At 39.6% G+C, this 20,537-nt stretch overlaps 2 protein-coding genes across 3 annotated transcripts in view; both read right to left on the bottom strand.

Annotated features, from left to right (window-relative positions):
• The window catches only part of PTCD1 (pentatricopeptide repeat domain 1), a 221,409-nt gene that overhangs the window by 24,139 nt on the left and 176,733 nt on the right, over nucleotides 1-20,537 (bottom strand). The window lies entirely within an intron of this gene.
• The window catches only part of MYO1B (myosin IB), a 127,048-nt gene that overhangs the window by 10,509 nt on the left and 96,002 nt on the right, over nucleotides 1-20,537 (bottom strand). The window contains exons 16-26 of one of the 2 annotated variants that reach the window (XM_075285248.1): nucleotides 20,265-20,465; nucleotides 18,471-18,697; nucleotides 18,152-18,352; nucleotides 10,537-10,630; nucleotides 8,753-8,902; nucleotides 6,803-6,871; nucleotides 6,416-6,502; nucleotides 6,090-6,176; nucleotides 3,891-3,977; nucleotides 1,878-1,952; nucleotides 398-532 (exon numbers count right to left, since the gene is read on the bottom strand). In XM_075285248.1, coding sequence (XP_075141349.1) covers nucleotides 398-532; nucleotides 1,878-1,952; nucleotides 3,891-3,977; nucleotides 6,090-6,176; nucleotides 6,416-6,502; nucleotides 6,803-6,871; nucleotides 8,753-8,902; nucleotides 10,537-10,630; nucleotides 18,152-18,352; nucleotides 18,471-18,697; nucleotides 20,265-20,465 — 1,413 coding nt within the window. The remainder of the gene's footprint in view (nucleotides 1-397; nucleotides 533-1,877; nucleotides 1,953-3,890; nucleotides 3,978-6,089; nucleotides 6,177-6,415; nucleotides 6,503-6,802; nucleotides 6,872-8,752; nucleotides 8,903-10,536; nucleotides 10,631-18,151; nucleotides 18,353-18,470; nucleotides 18,698-20,264; nucleotides 20,466-20,537) is intronic. The other variant, XM_075285250.1, reaches the window with a different exon arrangement.

The following is a 20,537-nucleotide window of genomic DNA, read 5'->3' on the forward strand; positions in this document are numbered from 1 at the left end:
CAAGCATGTAGTGCAAGTTACAATAATATAGGACAATGATGTAATGAGATGATGATATAATCAGCATCTAGTGGTAGGTTCTCATTATGGGTTATTTTCTATGGTTTATAGTGATACGTATTTAGTTTGTTTCCCGTTATAAAAACCAGAACAGCACACACGCCTCCTGTATTGGCAGAATGTGAATTGCATTTGTCAGCAGCGTTGTTTCTCTCTAGTGCTTCATTATTGGCCTCACCACTTAGTCTAATACTTTTGGCTATCCCTCTATGGCTCGCACACCTCTTTTGAGGTCCAATGCTGCTAAGAAATATTTTCCTAAGATCTCCTAAACAAGAACACACTGGAAACGTTAAAACCAGATGATTACAGCTTTCTGGCTAAATTAAATGCATACCCTCCACAGATGGAAAATCCTCTTCATTTCCTTGTGTGTAGAATCCAAAAAGAGGTAAGGTCTTGTTGGCCAATTGTTGTCTATGGGCGATACTGAGGGAACCTTATTCTTCATTTCCAAGAAGTACTTTTGCATCTGTAATAAAGTTAAATAAAATAAATATTAAGACACGATTGAATAGTGTTCTGCAACATTGCCACTGTGTAAAAACTAACTTAAGGCTCAGGCCCCACGTTGTGGAAATGCAGCTCTTTTTTTTTTTTTTTGCTGCAGATTTAGCTGGTTTTTGAGTCAAAGCCAGGAGTGGATTGTAAAGAAGGTGGAAGTATAAGAACTTCCTCTATATTTCCCATTCGTTTTATAGACCATTCTTGGCGTTGAGTAACTAGAATCATAGATCCTTATCTTACAGAAAATGCAATAAAACGTATCATTTAATAAGTCAGTTAAAAGTTAACCAGCCCTATACAATATAAACTCCTCATGGAGAAATGTAATGGAATGATCTTACCAGTTGCGGTTGTTGGTAGAACACAAATGCACATGGGGCCATGTATTCACAAAAACAGGGGAAAATGATGGGTAAATGGAGGTGTTAGCCTAAATCATCCCTAGCACCCACAAAAATTTAATCCTGCCCTAACAAGCGCGGTCCCACTGCTGACCCTCTAGCAACCGCCTCTTTGCACATCTTCATCCAAAAGCGCCTATTGTGCAAGTCAGTTGGCCATTTTCCTGTGGCCTCTTAAATGAGTGCCCATTAGGCCACAGGAAAATGGCCAACAGACATGCGTAGTCGGCGCTTTTGGATGAAGATGTGGCCAGTGACACATACAGCAGAAGCAACAGAGGCGTCACTAGAGAGATTTCGAACAGCACAGGGGACACCCCCTGTGCTGTTTGAGCAAAGGGGAACGCCCCCCAGTGCTGTCTGAAAACTCATTTACATATGAAAGAATGAAGAAGTTTCTCAGAAACAGCGGCGTGGATCAGAAAAAGAAAGGTAAGATTAAGAATAGTCTTTATTAAGGCTATTCTGACATATTCTTGGCTAAGAAAGGGATTCTAATGATAGAATCCCTTTAAAGATTATCTCTAGCCATCTTAGTTGTGACAGTCTGATCTTGCCAACGGATAAGACCATGAATGCAGAAGCTTTCTATGCTCAGGCACTTGTCAGAAACCAGGAATGATTGGTTAGAGAAAATCTTTAAAACTGTGAAATTTTTAAATATCTATGCTTGTAAATATAGATTAAATGTTAAATTGGCTACAAATTTAAATATGGCTATATTCACTGAAAACCCCCTGTAAACTGCCCCTTACAAAAACTAAAATTGTTAAAATAAAAGTCAAAGAGCTGATGGAGAAACATTGTAACATGCATTCAGCCTTAGGACTTGTGTGTTTACACAGCTATACGTTTTTACAGTACAGTTTGTCAAGACTACACAATAGGTGTGTGGTATATAATACTCACTATTCTCTGTATTGTGAACTCATAAATCTTCCTTCCAGCATTAGCACGGAAAAATTTCCGGTATTCTCTACGTACCTAAGTATAAGAAAAAATTAAATCAAAGTTAATGGAATATTTATTTAGTTAAGAGGGTCCCGACACACATCAGAAGGATGACAGGGGTTCTGCAGGCATGTATGATCACAAAGTGTTCTGGGAGAAAGATTAAAGAACACACAATGGTTAGTTGTCATATACAATTGCCATATAACAACATCTGACACATAAAACACACAGAACAAAAGGACATCACACTGTTGAGTTTCAGGAATGAATGACAAATACATGGATGTGAAGGTATAGCTGCAATTAAGCATGTAAAGAGGAAGAAAACATACAAATTACAATAAAATGCCATTGCTTCTACTTATTGTGGTTATTTTCTATGCTACAATGAAAGAGATCACTGATATGTAATGTAAAATGAAGCTTAGGCCAAGTCATCTACAACATATAACATTCTCTCCCTCCCTTAATACTAGACGTACACAGTAGAAGTAATATGCAAATCCAGCGAGATAGAATTCCAGAGCTGAGGTTTAGGAAACCAGTGACTAGCAATAAAAATATGCCTCAGTGACGTCACTTAGAAATTTATGGTCTAGAAAATCACAAATCCTTGTGACACACAAATAAGCAAATCCTGTACTCCTGGTTTCAGTACATGGCACATCTTGTTTCAACATGCATTTTTTTATGACATCTTATATTTTATATATCTTATTACATCTACAGAGTTCTCTTAGTACTGAATAAATCACATAACCTGTACTTCCAATATGTACAGTTATATAAATGACATTGACATAAACAATGAAATATAAAGATACAAAGCAGTGGAATTTGTGATAAAAAAAAATAGAAGATCAGGTAGTAGATAGTATAGAGGGGTAGAATTGGTGCTGTAGACTTTAATTAAAGAAAGGTTTTAACAAGGACAAAACAATGATATTAATATTAATGTGTGCAAAACTTTGAGAAGAGCAAAATATATTATACCATGTAAAAAAAAATAAAACAAAAAATACACCAATGTGAACTGTACAGCCTTCTGCTACATGTGTTTTGGTCAGGCATATAAGGACCCCATGTAAAAAATAGCTATTAAAAACGGGATGTACAGTGGTCCAGTTGCATTACAGCGCTGGAGTTCTGGGTCCAAATCTGACCAAGGGCTATACCTGCATGAAGTGTAAGTGTTCTCCATGTGTTTGAATACATAACCAAATGGAAACCCACACAAACACTTCAAAATCGGACTGGTAGGTGAGTTAGTTTAGAATGAAGTTTGCCCTTATATGAGAAAGATTTTATATTGTGAGTCCCAATGGGTACAAGGACAAATGTTCACCATGAGAGTTTCCTTTCCCAGTGCTGTACAATGCTGAAACTACATTGGTCTCCTCTTGGTTGGGCATGTAATATACATATGTGGACATGTTAAGCAGCTGAATAAGCAGCAGAATAGAATAAAATAGTTAAAAATCCAGATGTAGTAATAACTGCATATCCCAAGTAGCTCGAGAGACAACTGGATTGTATGAAGATCAATTGTCTTAGAGTCTTATGTAATAAGGCAGTCATGGATTTACTCCTGATGTTATATAGTCACTCACAAACATACAGACTATTAGTACATGCAGTAGGTATTTCAGCGTATACAGTACCGGCATTAGCAGTATTGTACAAGTGAATTCGAGGTCACCAATACTTGGTTTCTGTCATTTCATACAAAACAATTGTTTAGTTTTTGTGTTAAGTGTTATGACTACATATAAATACCCCTATAGAGTGGTTAATGCTTCCTTCTATATGAAATGAATGTATGACCTATCCTTAGATGCTCATCAGCTTTTATACCATGCTCAAAAGTGTGCAAGAACCACAGCAAGCAGCTGGACACGGACAGGATACGAATCAATCACAGAGATCGGGGTTAGTAACACATTGATTTGACATCAGAAGAGGAAGTACCTTTAGTCCAAGCCAGTAAGCCCAAATGACTGCAACTGCATGCTTACGCCTAGCCTCCTCCTTCAAGCGTTTCAATTCCCTCCGAGCCTAAAATGTTTAGATATTGAATGGAAACATAGCTGGAAGCAGAAAGCAAATTCACCAGAAGAACTTCCCAGATGAGAAAGTATTTCAGACAAAGAAAAGTCTGTAACACAAGAAACACCATTCTGGATTTTGGACTGGAGACACAATGTCAGATGTTATACTGGAACTGGGAAGACATGAAGTTTATTGGATTGCAGTTTACATCTGAAGCTGGGTATACAGACTGTGCAGTTATTTATCGGAGTGTCACTACTTTATTTTCATTGACACATTGTTGCATCTGTGTTATGGCTGCAGTTTCCCAGATCTCCTGCAGTAATTTGTTCTACAATTATGGAAGTGCAATTCAGCAGGACGTCTCAGGGTCCAAGTATCAGACTGCAAACTAGACTTTTTCTTCTAATGATTTTTATTAAAATAATAGACATCTGACGGACCCCATTATAGACAATGTGGTCCTTCTGGCTCCGATTGCATCTGCTATTTCTTCAGTTTGTTATTCCAGTCTTAGTCCTCTGACAGATGAGAAAAATGGAATCCTGGCATGGATGTGAACCTTGCCTCATACATAACGCTCACCTTAACTCTCATTATAAATTTCATATTATGGGACAAACCCATAGCCTAAGGTTTTCTTTAAAGTTGAGAGTAGATTTGATTTTGTTGTAGCTTGAAACGATCAAAAATTGTTAGAAATGTTTTGTGCCATTTTACTTTACAACAATACATGGTAGAGTTGGGGGGTGTTGTGACAAGACCCCAAAAATGTGCACTGTTGTACCGCTATGTTACAGGGGTTGTGCACAGGATAAATGTCTGATAACTACAGAGGGAGCCCCCACCAATCAACACAACGGCGAGCTGTGTCCCTGTATGATCAATGCAGAATTTATCATCTAATTTACACCAGTTTTCTGGCGTAGATGAGTGACAATGTGGTACGAGGCCCTTTCTTACACCAAAGACGTGCCACATCCCCCATTCCTCGCCTCGCTCACAATGTTGTAAAAGCAGGGCAGGGGGGAGCAAAGACACATTGGCTCGACATATTTATTATAACTCCCAGAGAACTGGCAGGAAAGTCGCAAAATCTACGCTAGTTTCCGACTGTAGTAGATTTCCACTCTGGAACATAGATGAACCCCTGGTTTATTACGGCCCCCGAGCCTCTTAAAGATACAGGTACAGAGAGCCCCAAGCGTTTATTAAGACTGGAGTAGGACACAAAATGCTGTTTACTTACACTTTATAGGCTAATGCATTTAATATAGAAAATTGCTTGGACTAAAAAAATATATCATTTTGCGTTTACAGTTCCTATGTACTTATGTCTCCATGGTTACAGACTACAGAAAAAAACCTGTGTAGTCAGATTCTGCATTATAATCCCTTTCATCTGTCAATTCCTGCAAACATGCATTAGGAGCCACATATGTTTGGCTGCTGCAGTACTACGGTCGTCATTTTTCCACATTATATTTGTCAGCTTAAGCACGGTAGCAGATACTACTTGTGAGAATGTGAAAACTACCTTCATAGCATCAGAGCAGTCTTGAGAACCTACAAGTTACAAAAGAAAAGCTTTTTTTTTTTTCCTGTTATACACACTGCACCAGGTCAGCATAACCCGGTGTGGGTCATTCCATAGTCTCCTCCACATTGTATGCCATGTCATATACGGAAAAATATACATGATCACAAGTGAATCATTACAACTTATTATATAAAAGATTAATAAAATTACAGTTAATTAAATCTATATCTGATTCTGATGGAAGTTCCTTTATGCAAATTCACAAAATACCAGGGTAAAAACAAAGTTTTAGCATTTTGTACGATTTCTATGTTAGGTTTTCCAAGCACATGCTACTAAATTCTTCATCATCCATGCACTAAGCCTAATTAATAAAAATTAAAACTAGGATTGACTGCTTAATAATCGCTTCTAGCAGTCATAAGATTAAGCGAGCAAGCATGCATCCATGATGGGGGCCATTTATAGGAAATGGCTTATGAAGCGAGCATGCACTTTTCAGAGTCAATGGATTGTTAGTATCTAGTTCGATTATAGGACTGATGGGTGATGGTGGTTTGGATGTATGCGTGAAATACCTTAAGTCCAAGCCAGTAAGCCCATATTACAGCAATAGCATGTTTATTTCTAGCCTCTTCCTTCAGTCGCCTCAGTTCCCTTCGCGCCTGTAGTGCATTTGAAAATGAGGTTAAAGAGAAGCTTAGAAAGCAGATAAGGTTGTGGCAGGAATCCATGAGCCAGGTGAACAGGTTGTGAAGATACCAAAGGGTGTCGAGAACACTCGGTGCTGCTATTGATTTGTAACAGTAAGTTAAAGGTTAATTGAGAAGTAGTTCTCTTCATAGGCTACTGAGACACCTGTATGTTTGGGGGAACTATAGAAGAACTGTATTAGTTGCATTACCTGCGTTCCATGCCAATACGCTGCAATTGTTGTAGCTGCTTCATTGCAACGCTTCTGGTATTTAAGCTCCCGAAGGATCTTCCGTGCCTATGCAAGAAATAAAAAAAGTTTGGCCAGATTTATTGGAGTTATTATATTTTAGTTAATTAAAGCGGAACAGACAAAAAAAATGTTACTAAGAAACTTCATCTTGTCCTGTAAGCACTTGGATATTCACACAATAACACAATACTACTTTCAGAATCTACTAATAGTTCAAAGGTGATTCATGCCAAGATAACGATGATTAATTGGTCCGATTATCATGATCCACTCAAAAAACACATATGGCAATATGTGTAATAATTGCAATTATCAGTTCATGGGAATCAGAATAAGACGACTCACCTTCCACCCCCTTGTATAGGACTGCACCACAATGGTGGAACTTTTAATCCGCTTGTACTTATTTTGTTGCTGTTGGAAAGAGTAAAAGCAGCACATCAGAAAGTGATCAGCAGCTTGGGTGACAGCGGAATTCTATTTTTACTTGCAGAGACATTTGTGGTTTTAATGACAATGATATATAATACAATGTCAATATGCCTGTATTGTACTGTAACAAGGCAGGACAATGTGGAAAATACATTTATCGGTGCCAAATGTGTGTGTGCAAAACAGATTATAATAATGGAAAATCTTACAAAGCAGGCATTGTCAGTCCATCTTGTAGACACTCAGTTACATTTTAATCCAGAATTTTGTCTATTACCAGGGTGAAGCATATTAAACCAGGATCTCTGATAACTCAGGCTCACGTTACTCTTTTTCCTCCATGAAAGTTCCCACCTCCATTGGGATACTTGTTTATTTCACAATATACTAATTAGCAAGCTGGAGCACAGAGGGTGGCGCCATTGCTCCAAACTACTAAGTCCCCACACTGCTCCCATACACTGGTGCATATGCTCAGGCTCAGGTGAGACTTCAGCATAGCTCCTTGGTCTTGTTACTCCCAGTGGATAAAATCAGTCCATGGTCATGTAATGGACACACAATGTGCACAGTTTGTTAGTCACAGCACAGTGATCAGACATCTGCCTTGTAACAAGCTGTGCACCCATGTGTTCATCACATGACCCTGGACTGTCCATCACATGACCCTGGACTGTCCATCACATGACCCTGGACTGTTCATCACATGACTGGCATCCAATGGAAGTAAGCAAATAATGACAGCAAGAAGAGATGCAGAAAACTGTAAAGAACTAATATAGAAAATATATACTGAAACATTCTAGAACTTTTCTTTATACAAACAACATTTATTTGCTATAAAGATTTAACTGTGCTCACCATGAAACAAATTTGGAATAGATTTATAATATATTTTCTTTTAAATCTGCATTGTGACTTTACTATATTATTTCTTCTAAAACTTTATTAATAAATTGACACCTGGGGTCACCATTTTGGGGTGTCCCTGTGTACTCTTAGGGAGAGGTGTTTTTTATTTTTACCAGCAAAGTGGATAGGATTCTGGATAATCCCACACACACATATCAGGAAAAAAAATCTGCAGTAGAAAACCTGCGATGTCAAAAATGCTCACATTTTTTGAGAATCGCATCATGTCAATTATACCTACAGAGACGCTGGCTTTTTCTGTATAGGTATAATACAGGCAGAGAGTATGCAGAGAAAAACATATGCAATTAGTTTCCGCCATAGTTTTTCCCACAGTCTTATTTGGCTGTGGCTCACTACATGGGGCGTTAGCCTTATACTGCCTAGTCAGTGCATTGTCATACCCCTTGTCAATCTGACTGATCTCTAAAAAGAAGAGCAACCTCGGAATGGAATATCACAGAGTTATAAGAAAAGTTGACTGTCTGTATGCTGGTTCCCGTGCTGTTTTGGCCAGGTGACTGCTGCAGCCGATCACGGCACTCTGCTGTCACCTCTTCATAAACAGCACATCACAGAGGAAGAAGTGCTGCTGAGTACTGAGACTGTGTGAGGAGACTGCTAAACCAACAGGAAATCAATGGGGACCTGTATACAGATAAACTGAGCTGCTGGCGCCTGAAATGGAGATCCTAGGAGAGGTGAGTCAAGGTTTGCTATGCTTCTGGCCCCACTGGCAGCAGTATAAAATGAATAAAAAAAAAAAAAAAAAAAAAAGAGGCAGACAACCCCTTTAAGTTTAAGACTACACAGCATTCACTCATTAGATGCAATGTTGCAGAATGAAAATGATCTTGGGATGCAAGACGGTTGCCACTGCCAAAGTCATGGTCAGAAAAAGGTCAAGTACAAAACGCATTTTACAGCACAGTATAAAAAGGAGTAACTTACAAGGTAGCGCCGGACCCAGGCGGCCACAACAATCTGACTCTTTTTCATCAGTAAGAAATGAGTGCGACACTTCCATCCTCTGTAGATTTTCTGAATTAGAGTGGCAAGGTCTTCTAAACGTTCCTTTCTCAGTTCTTCAAGTTTGAACAGCTATAGGGATGACATGTTAGTAGTTTACAAATTTATTGAGAGATAAAATGGGTTTTGCATGCCCCCCCAAAAAAACCATGAGTTTCTAGAAAAAAAAAAAAAAAAGTTCATAGCAAGTTTGATGTGGAAAGCATATCATAAATTGTGAATATCTAGGCTTAACGTAGGCACATTGTTGCTTTATCAATATGACATCGCTTATAGTAAACTTCCCAAACCCCAATTAATATGCTATATCAGGCAAAGCCTACAGTAGCAGATCAGCCATTTATTTTATTCATGTTTTATGACTAGTTCATTGGTTATAACGTATTGTACTCTCATGGGCCAGTGACCATAACATTTGTCTTTGCCTACCAGGTTTTCTAAACCAATTTGGCCAATAATTTGCAGGAAAGTTACCTATCCTTTAATACATGTACATGATTTTAGAGCAATACATTAAAATTTTACAGTAATTTAATAATATGGGCCTATACAAAGATTTCAGGAAAACCTTTCTGTATTGCCAGTTAAAGGGGTTTTCCAGGAAAACAATATTGATTACCTATCTTTATCCTAGTGGCTGAGAAAGTTGCTAGGCAAGAATCTTGAAGTCAGACCTCAAGGATAGGTCATTACAATTGACCAGAAAACCCCTTTAAGATCTTCCACCTGATTTTAACATAAGGCCAGCTGCAAAATATGGTCCGTATTCTGTCCAAGTTTCCCTCTGTGCTCTGAGCACACCATTGTCATATCCAGTATACCGTGTGCTATATAGTGTACTGTACAGCGCATGCGCGGGATTTGCATGCGCTGTAGTGAGAAGTACTGCTTCCTACACAGCGCATAATAAAAAGAGAAGGATATCTACACATAAAGGAGAATGTAGCAGCCAGAGGAGGAAGGTTATTGGATATGTGTGCTGTGCTTGCAGCACAAGGGGAACGCCCCCTGTGCTCCATGCACAAAATTAGCATATAAGAATAAAGTCTGTATTTAAAAAATGGCATAGGATAAAAGCTAAAGAAAGGCAGGGATTAGAATAGCCTTTTTACAAACAAACAGTACACCAAATAGGAAACACAAGGTTTAAATAACATTCATTTTGAAATGACTGCTAGATACTGTCTTTAGAAGGCTTGAGAAGTCGGACATCTTCTCTTGCGGACAGGGAAGGAAGGGCACGGAGTGCAAAAGAACGCACCCGATGCCCATTCAAGTGAATGACAGGTGTGACGGACACATCTAGTGTCCGCTCCTAGTGTCCGTGACAGATTTTGAGCGGACACTACATGTCGGACACCGACGGTAGTGTGAACGCTCCCTTAGTAAGAATTGGGGGAGATCAGACTGCACAAGGCTTGTTTGTAGTCACATTCTATTTGTAAAGTTGTTTTATTTTACATGAAATGAATCATAATTATTAAAATCTGCAAAAGACCTTAAATGGTATCAGAGAGCAAAAAGATGTCCTCAATTTTGTAGCAGAAACAACAACATAAGTCAAGTTCTAGGGAGCGGCTTCACATTACTATGCATTTCAAGTCCCTGAAATGCAGAATAACCAGTAACAAAGATGCAAAACATGTCCATAAAATATTAACTTTGCTTCTTCTTTAAGCATACAATATGGAAATATCTCAACATACCGTTCTTGGGTTACGAATAAATATTTTTGATCTCCCAAAAGAAAATTCTTCTTTAGAAATTTCCAAGTCATTGAGTAAGACTTCTACACCAGATCTAAGGACAGACAGACACATTTTATATTAAACGTCATTGTAGGACAGATTTTGACCATATGTATTTTATAACTTTCAAAGACAGAGTTATTCAAATCAATAAAATACACACAATCTATCACCTGGTCATTTAGGTTCGTTATGGGGAGTACTGGCTAGCAAGCCCTAATGCAGGTTCAAAAGAAATAAATATAAGAAAACATATAACCAGATGTAATAAGAATATTGAAGACTTAATCAATGAGCTAAGAAGATTATACACTTTAGATTAAAGGGATTCTACCACTAAAAAACTTTTTTCTGTGGCAAACACGTCGGAATAGCCTTTAGAAAGGCTATTCGTCTCCTACCTTTAGATGGGATCTCTGCCGCGCCGTTCCTTAGTAATACCATTTTTTTACCGGTTTGTAAATTAGTTCTCTGGCAGCGATGGGGGCGGGCCCCATCGCTAAAAATGCGATGAGAGCGGGCCCCAGTGCTGAAAATGCGATGTGGGTGTCCCCACCGCTGCCCAAGAACAGGATCCTGCGCCACCTCTGTCTTCTGCTGGATCCTCCCCTTCTTTCTTCAGCAGCGTCACCTCTGTTGGCTCTTACACTAGTAGAGCCGACTGCGCATGCTCGCAATTGCGGCCTCGGAACTATGGCCGCGCATGTGCAGTCAGCTCTACTAGTGTAAGACGACAGAGGTGACGCTGCTGAAGAAAGAAGGGGAGGATCCAGCAGAAGACAGAGGTGGCGCAGGATCCTGTTCTTGGGCAACGGTGGGGACACCCACATCGCATTTTCAGCGCTGGGGCCCACCCTCATCGCATTTTCAGCGCTGGGGCCCGCCCCCATCGCTGCCAGAGAACTAATTTACAAACCGGTAAAAAACGGTATTACTAAGGAACGGCGCAGCGGAGATCCCATCTAAAGGTAGGAGACGAATAGACTTTCTAAAGGCTATTCCGACGTGTTATCCACAGAAAAAAGTTTTTTAATGGTAGAATCCCTTTAAAGAAAGACATCTCCTTTCCATGGGACATGGAACAAACTTGCAAATCAGTGGAGGTCCAACTGCTGAGGAGAATAGTCCCCCATTCAGTATGGACAGTGGTCAGGCAGTGAGTGCACCATCTGCATGTGTATCCTCTTTCCTATAAGGATAAGGAATAACTTGCTCTTGTGGGAAAACCCCTTTAAAGGCAAGCCCCAAACTTGCCATTTAGGCCAGGCTTTCAAGTTTGCTACAAGACATTGTCCGCCATCTACCTTGTCTATGGGCCATCTTTACCCAACTATAGCCTCTATGTCCTAAATGCCTTACAGTTTAAAATGAAACAACTGTTTATAGTAACGGCCATATAAATACAGAGTTTACATTAAAATGAAACATTCCAGCCATGTATATGTATATATGTTGTGAGAAGGATACAGGCAGAGTGCTGGAGTCCAGATATATCAGTCCCAGGTTTCTGACATATGTGTGGTCCAGGGCGGATCTGTAGTACGCCTCAGCCCTGGTGTAGATTCTTGGCTCATTACTGGGCCAGAAAAAGTCTGCAGATCCTGCATTGCAGTGCAGATCCATGGAGTGAAAGAAGGTGTGTGGTTCTGTCCTGTAACCCTGAGTCCGGTGAGACAATATTGTGCTAATTTTGTTCATGTGACTGGAAATAAGCCACATGTATATAGTTAGGTTATCAGTTCTGTTTAGTTAGTTGCCAAGACGAGGTATTTATTTTATTTTTGCCACAAGTTAAGGCTGTATTTTGTTTTGCTCATTTTGTGCCTTAAGCTAAGGTTTATATATTTTCCTGTTTTTTTCTAAATAAGCCAGTTTGCTGCACATTTTGTGTCCCTGTCTCGACTGTTTGGGTCCGTACCACTGCTGCTACCAAGCTGACTTCCCCACAATGTATAGAATAATGTACCATTATTTTACCTACCAACTCCCTAATTTCACAATGGGCTGTAGTTTGGACAAGAGTCAAGGTGCTACTCAAAATGGCCGAGATGTTTTACGTATAACATAGCAGCTGTTCGTAGTACCATGCTCAAAACATGGATTCATTCACACTTCTCTTGGAAGAGCTTGCTTATCTTTTGTTAAATTTTTTTCAATCTTGACATTATTGATCAATATTCTTCCTCTCTGTATTGAACAATGCATTAAACCATGCTCTCTGACCCTGTAATATCTAAGATGTATTGTGGTACAGAGAATGCCTAGAGAACTCTTCCATAGATGTCAATGGGTCATCTGCAGACAACTGCTGCCTGTAAAGCATAGCACTGAATGCAGTTAGCAGAACAAAGGAGCAGCTTAGAGAAGATGGCAGCCCTCATAATCACGTACAGACTAAAATAAAATTAAAAAAAAAAAAAAAAAAAACACACTACAATCAGAAAATAAAAACTAAAAACAGATCAGAAAAGGTTATTTAACTATCTGTTTTTCATAAATAAATATATATATATATATATACCGGTATATATATAAAGGCGTTGCATTCCTTTTATAGAAATGATAGTGTAAATACTTCAAAATAATCCTTTTTGCCGCAGGGAGTTTATAAGATGTGGGAAAACCCTTAGTCCCAAGCTTAAAACATAATACATATTAGATTTATTTAATTTAAAAATTCAAAGTACAGAACAAAAGCAAGAGTTTGGCACAATTTCAGACTCTTGGAAATCTTTACAATAAGAAGAAAAAAAAAGAAAAAAGACACATGGTAAAAAGCTGGAGGAAATCTTAAGACAGCAAAAAGACAAGTAAAAAAATAAATAAATGATGCTATGGAGTTCAGTACAAGAGCACATCGCTTTCATGTGGGACAGAGAACTTTGCAAGAGAATTTGCTAAAAATATAATTGTTTTGCCACATGGACGGCAAATGAAACGTCAGCAGAGAAACAGCCCAGCAGTGAAATCCCTGATTTGTACTAGTTCTACAAGATGAAATAGGAGACCACATGTGAGTTGTGGTTTATATTTGTGTTCACTCTGCTCTCATTAACTCCTATACATGTGGTTTCCATGAAGGGATCGCATTCTATTCTGAAGAAGTTGGCAAAATATAGAATTGCCCTGCTCCAGCTGCTAGATATGGACAATGACTGCTCACTACGCTCTGGACCAAAGCTAGATGACTGACAAAAAGAATGCCTTGAAATGTTAGAATTAGAGATGAGCGAACAGTGAAATATTCGATTCGAATAGACCCTCAATATTCGACTATTCGAACGAATATCGAATCCCATTATAATCTATGGGGAATGCTCGTTTCAGGGGAAACCACTATTCGACTCAGGAGGGTCACCAAGTCCACTATGACACCCCAGGAAATGATGCCAACACCTCTGGAATACAATTGGAACAGCAGGGGAAGCATGTCTGGGGGCATCTAACATGCCCAAGTCACAGTTTTACCCCACTATCACAGCCTATCAACTACACACTTTCCACACTCAAAAAAACTCTATGAAAGTGGAAAAATACCTGGAAACCTTCTTTCCTCCCAATTGTATGGACTGAAACCCAAATTTTACGCTAATGAAACCTTAACAAGCACCCCTTTAAATCACATTGCCCATGACAACCACAGATGGAATAGGCAATGGGAAATCCAACAGTACCCACCCTGAACTGTCATTGCGGATGTGTGTGTGTGTGTGTGTGTGTGTGTGTGTGTGTGTGTGAAGTTCATCACAAGGCTGACAGACCCAACTCCAAATGTTGCAGCACAAGCAACCAGCAGTCAACCTAAGATTGTCTCTTCTTCAAGTAAGACACAAGATTATTTGAAACCAGAACAGGAAAACCCAGTGATTGCCATTGCAGCAGTGCCTAGGCCATCTTTCAGAGCAGCTCGTACAGAGACTGAATTGGAGAAAAATAAGAACATTGACTGTGATCGAGTCTTCATGCATATTAGTGGGCATGGACAACCTAACGTACAAGATCCTCATGCTGAGCTGGCCTCATTACTGAACACGATCAACCAGGATAATCAGGGCTGGAAACAGCCATCACATCTTACCGAAAGGAATCACCCTCGGTTTGGAAAGAAGCCATCTAAACGTTGCACCTTTAATTGAGTTGAGCATTGCACCAGCAGAATGTTAGGCCCTTTGGGTGAGTTGAGCCTTTAACCAGCAGAATGTTAGGCCCTTTGGGTGAGTTGAGCCTTGCACCAGCTTAGTTTTTGGCCCTTGGGGTGATTAGAGCCTTGCACCAGCAGTGTTTTACTTTCTGGCCATTGGGGTGAGTTGACCCTTGCACCAGCAGTGTTTTTGGCCCTTGGGGTGAGTAGAACCTTGCACCAGCAGTGTTTTACTTTTTTGCCCATGGGGTTAGTTGAGCCTTGCACCAGCAGTGTTTTTGGCCCTTGGGGTGAGTAGAGCCTTGAACCAGAAGTGTTTTACTTTTTGGCCCTTGGGGTGAGTAGAGCCTTGCACCAGCAGTGTTTTTGGCTCATGAGGCGAGTTGAGCCTTGTACCAGCAGTGTTTTATTTTTTGTTCCTTTGGGTGAGTTGAGCCTCTAACCAGCTTAGTTTTTGTCCCTTGGGGTGGGTTGAGCCTTGAACCAGCAGTGTTTTACTTTTTGGCCTTTGGGGTGAGTTGAGCCTTGCATCAGCAGAATGGTAGGCCCTTTGGGTGAGTTGAGCCTTTAACCAGCAGAATGTTAGGCCCTTTGGGTGACCCCTAAAACATTGATTTGAAGGCACTTGGGGTGGAGCTCTAAAAAAATTGATTTGCAGGCCCTTGGGGGAGTCCTAAAAAATTAATGAGGTAACCTCATTGAGGTTTTGTAAGTATTACATTAGGGTGAAGCACAGATCATAATTTACAGATCATGATATATAGGAATTCATTTCTATCTGAACACAAACTTTTAGGCATTCTGTTTGGTAAATACTGTATATTCCCAATTCCCCTGTTTCCTGTTTCATAATGTGAATTATGTGTAATATTGTCAGGCACAAATTCTTAAAATAACTTGTGGTATGAGGGGGAACTAGGGTATGTTTAGACATGGCATAATTTGTATTGCAAAGGGTGACAGAACTGTGGAGACCTGAAAGATAACAGCCTTCTGTGACTTTGTAAAAATCTGAAATCTGCACATTTTCTTTCCCACTATAGATGAATAGGGTGCTGAATACCTCAAATCACATGTATCGTACTGAAGTCTTTTGTGGATTTTCAGTGATGAATCAACACAAACAAAAATCTGACAAATTCACGACATCCAAACATACCATTACAAGTCACACAACGATTGGAGACACGGTTACGACCAGGCACCATAGTGCAAATGGCCCACAGTCCTCCTTGCCACTTGCAAACTTCCCCTCTCTATAGAGAACCAACAGAGTATTCTGATGAACAGCGGATCAATACTCAACCATCTGCCATGAGCTGCCCCTTCCCCTGTATAAGACATTCAACCACTTCCACCGGAAACACTCAGGTGCACCCTGCAGTTCCCCCACCTATCGTGCAGCACCCCAAGGGGAACTCACCACAGTGGCAAGCAAGAACTCTCTGGACAGGACAGGGTTATTAGGACTCCTCAAAAGAAAGCATTACATAGTAACATAGTAGATGTGGTTGATAGAAGACACAGGCCCATCCAGTCCAACCTATAACCCTACATTGTTGAGCCCAAAGAAAGCAAAACAAACCCATGAGACTGATTCTGAAGGCCCCATGTCAGGGAAAAAAATTCTATTCTGATTTCAAATCTCACAAGTCAGTATAAATCCTTGGATCAATAGGACATCTGTAATAAACCTATACCCATAACCTAGAATATGTTTCCTTTCAAAAAATGGCATTCAGGCCCCTCAAATTTGGAATGTGCTGTCACAGGGTGTTATGTTGGTTTCAGTTTACATAGTCTCACTGCTCTTACCATAAAGTATCCCTGTCTATGCTGCTGGTGAAATGTTCTTTTGCCTAGAAATTACTGGAGTGCCGCTCATTTACCTGCAAGAGGCGTGCATGGAGGCTTGCTGGCACCCACTGGTCCCAGTGATCACTTGCCTTCTATAATGTGGATAGGGGAGAACCCTAATAGAAAAAATCCTATATATGGAGCTGATAACTATATTACAATTCTGTAAATATCAAATAGAGTTGCGGTTGCTTATATTATTAGGTACAATGGCAATATCGTCTCAGTGACTACACTAGACAGACTACAGTAGATTCAGGTCACAGACAAATAACAGGAGATTACAATAACTGACAATGTAAACTATCTCAGCAAGACAGAACAAATTGCTAACATTTGACATTCTGTACCTTGGAACAAGCAATAACACGTCAAATGGCTGAAGACATTACCCAGGAATGCATTGCTCAACATTATGTCAAAGAAATAACCTGATGTCATAACTCCCACTATAATGTAGCAGACATTTTCCCTTATGCCTGCAACTTCTAAAAAGGCAGCGAGAAGCTCAAATATTGAGCAAGTCAATAGAAATGGATCCGCATATATGAATGTATGAAAGAAAACGGAGCTATTCCACTCCGAAATTATAAAGGATATAAAACTCACATTATAAAAATAAAACAGAACGGATTCATATAATATTCTTGGCATAAACATGACCGTACTAGACATGTCATAGAGTTCGATCATCCAAATAGACTGTAAAACTGAAGGAAATGCAAATCACTTCTTTTTAGCTCAACATATCTGAAAACCTACAAGAAGATCAATAGATAATAAGAGATAGAATACCAACGAGGTCATTAAAGGAAGTGGCATGCAAAACAGATATCAGTCCGAAAAGGGAAAAAGTGCATGACATAGGGGTACTTGCTTTGGCATTTATTCCCAGTGTCACTTTTCCTCCTAGGGCCCCGTACAAGGCATAATAAAGCATAGCAACTTTGTCCAGAGAAGACCATTACCATGACTGTATTAGATATGCTTGCAAATATTTTGTGTGTTAAAATCCTTATTCTATATATCATAGTGTAGAGATAAAGCGAATATGTGAACTATGCAACACACCCAACACATACTGAATCACAAGAAGTTGTACAAGCAAGTATTCACACTTGCATGGTTGGTTCCATTTATAAACGTCAACACTGCTTACTGTAATTTACAAAAAAAAAAAAAAAACAACTTTCCAGACTACACTGCTGTCAAATAAATTCTTCCTGGTTGGGGAAGAGGCTGTGTCTTTCCCTCCCCCCCCCCCCTTCTTCAATCACTGTTTTTTCAATGATATGGGTGCAGTTTATGGCTTTTTTTTAAAGGACCTTGTTACACAGCCCGATGCAAATAGTTGCGGAGAAATCATTGTGCAACACAGTCATTTGGTCCCCATACACTTTGTATATTGTTGACAGCTGGATGCTCTTTCCGATTATTGGCTTGTCCTTAACATTACAACATATGTACATGATAAAGATGGCTGTAATACTTCATAGCCAAGTCATATTATGAAGTTTTACAATAACCTTTAAAAGGAAAAACTTCTAGAACAAGTCAATTCTGAAACAAGCCTACCTTGCTGGCCCCTTCCAGTGTGGCCATGTCTGTTTACACAACATCTTGTATCTTTCCAGACAAGGCTCGTATGGCTGCCTGAAGGCATAACCTGCTCTTCTCACTCTGACGTTTTCTAGCAGGCCGAGGTAACTCACTTGGTGGCGCACCAGGGCATCATTGAAGATGTGGGAAGCCTTCTTGTCATTTGGCTTGATACATCTAGAATATTCACAAAACCCATGAATTCCAAGAAGTGATATTAAAAGAATCAGTCTAAGAAATAAAGATAGGACAAGGAAAAGAAAGTCTCTTAACAACTTGTAACAAAAGCCTTTACCGGATATAGTTGGGGTTCTTTGTAAGCAAGTTCTTCATCAGGGTGGATACTGAAGCCTTAAATTGTGAGCCCGCAGTTGGTGGCCTCTTAAGGTTAATCTTGACTGGGTTGCCCTCTGGGAATATATCTTTGATAAGTCCATGGTTTGCTTTCCACATAGCTTGAGAAAGGTCTCGATAGAGCAAGTCATTGTTCTTATCAACAAACCCTTCCACTTGGTACATGACCTGGAAAACACATGAACAGGTATCTGACAAATCTGCCAGCTTAAAAAAATTAAAAATCTAAAAAAACATGATGCAATTATTATGGATCAGATGTTGAGGGTGCATCCTGTACTATACAGTGTACTGTGCCAGAAGTAGATAACTCTGTGTTCTGGATAGTGGGGTCAGATGACATTGCTGCAGCTCTGCTCCTATTGAAGTCATTGAGCACCAGACTCCATGCACTGTATAGTACACATATGGGATGAACTTCAAATCTGCTGATCTGTGTAGGGGCTATGTGCCGGCCCTCCACTGCTCAGATATTTAAGGCCTATCCTAAAGATAGTTCATGAAAACAAAAGAAATTAAAAGAGACAAGCCCTTTAAATTCATTTTGTAACATTTATGAATAGAACCATACTTACACAGGCAATAAACGCATGGGTCAAAGAAGTGATTGAAGAAATAAGAAAGGTTTCATGTCATAGAGATAGTAAATAGTAGAAATCCTGTCGGCAGATTTCGGAGTCAGGCCTGTATTTAGTGTTCCTTAGAGAATTTAGATTCCAGACTATTATGTTTCTCTCAATCACAATCTGACATCTTCTGATATTAAAAATAAGTTAAACTTAATACGATTTCAGCTCTGGAACAAAAATATACTGATCCAACCCTTCTTGATAAACCTCGCCCCTGATTTAGGTCAGCGGAAACGCAGCTTTTTTTGTTGCAGATTTTGTTGCGGTTTTTGGAGCCAAAGCTAGGAGTGGAATGAGTAGAAGTTAGAAGTGTATGAACTTCCTATGTATCTCCCATTTCTTTTGTAGACATTAATAGCTTTGGCTCAAAAATCCACAACAAAATCTGCAACAAAAAAAGCTGTGGTTCCGCAACGTGGGGCCTTAGCGGGCCTTAGTCGTCCTGCAGACAAAAAGCGCTGTGGGAAAAACCGTGGCAGCAACATAGCGCTTTAAACAGAAAGTTCACAGAGTTTTCCTTTGCGGACTTTCTGTTGCAATTATCTCTATGAAGAAACCAGTGGCGTTTCCTTACATATAATTGACATGCTGTGATTTACAAAACCGCGCTGGTTTTGGAAATCTCGGCATGTCCACACCGCGGGTTTTACCGCAAAGTGGGCAGGTGATTCGCTAGAGTCCCATCCACTTTGCCTGTACTGTAAAACACTCCGATTTTTTAATTTTGACGTTTACGGCCCATGGGGCCCCGGCCTAAATGTGACTTTTTCTTGACACACAAAAAAGCGCCATAAAAAACACTTGTATTGCTTTGCGTTGTCTGTCCTTTGCATTTTTTTTCCTATAATGAAATCAATAAAAAAACATTTGGAAAAAAAAAGTTATGTATGTCATTTATATTTTCTTATTAAAAATTGTGTGGTCATTTGTTACAAGTTATTTAACTACGTTATTTCACAGCTTGAAAATCTTGTGTAAGACCAGCCTACTATACTTTCGGCTTGTCCAGAATAGGCCTGCACCATGGGAGGTAATTGACAGCGGCTCTATATAACATAGCCAAATAAATATTTAATAAGAATGTAGGCCGTGGTTCTCAAAGATACCTTGCCAGCATAATGCTGAATCCTGAAGCAGCTATGCGGTAGAGAGGTGTCATTCAAGAAGCGAGAAGACTTGCTCATTCGACTCTCAAAATGCTGGTGAGTGGCACAAATTTGATTCAGCTTCTCCAAGAAGGTCTCGTCCGTAACGGTGCCTGGTCGCAAGCATTCTTCATCCAACATGGCCAGGATTCCATTTTGGTTCTGAGGTTTTATAAAAGAATGACATATTTAATAAGAAAGCTCCGAAGCAAACAAAAAAAGAAGAAGTTGTGA

Source organism: Leptodactylus fuscus, chromosome 8, assembly GCF_031893055.1.
Source record: "Leptodactylus fuscus isolate aLepFus1 chromosome 8, aLepFus1.hap2, whole genome shotgun sequence".
NCBI lineage: Eukaryota > Metazoa > Chordata > Amphibia > Anura > Leptodactylidae > Leptodactylus > Leptodactylus fuscus.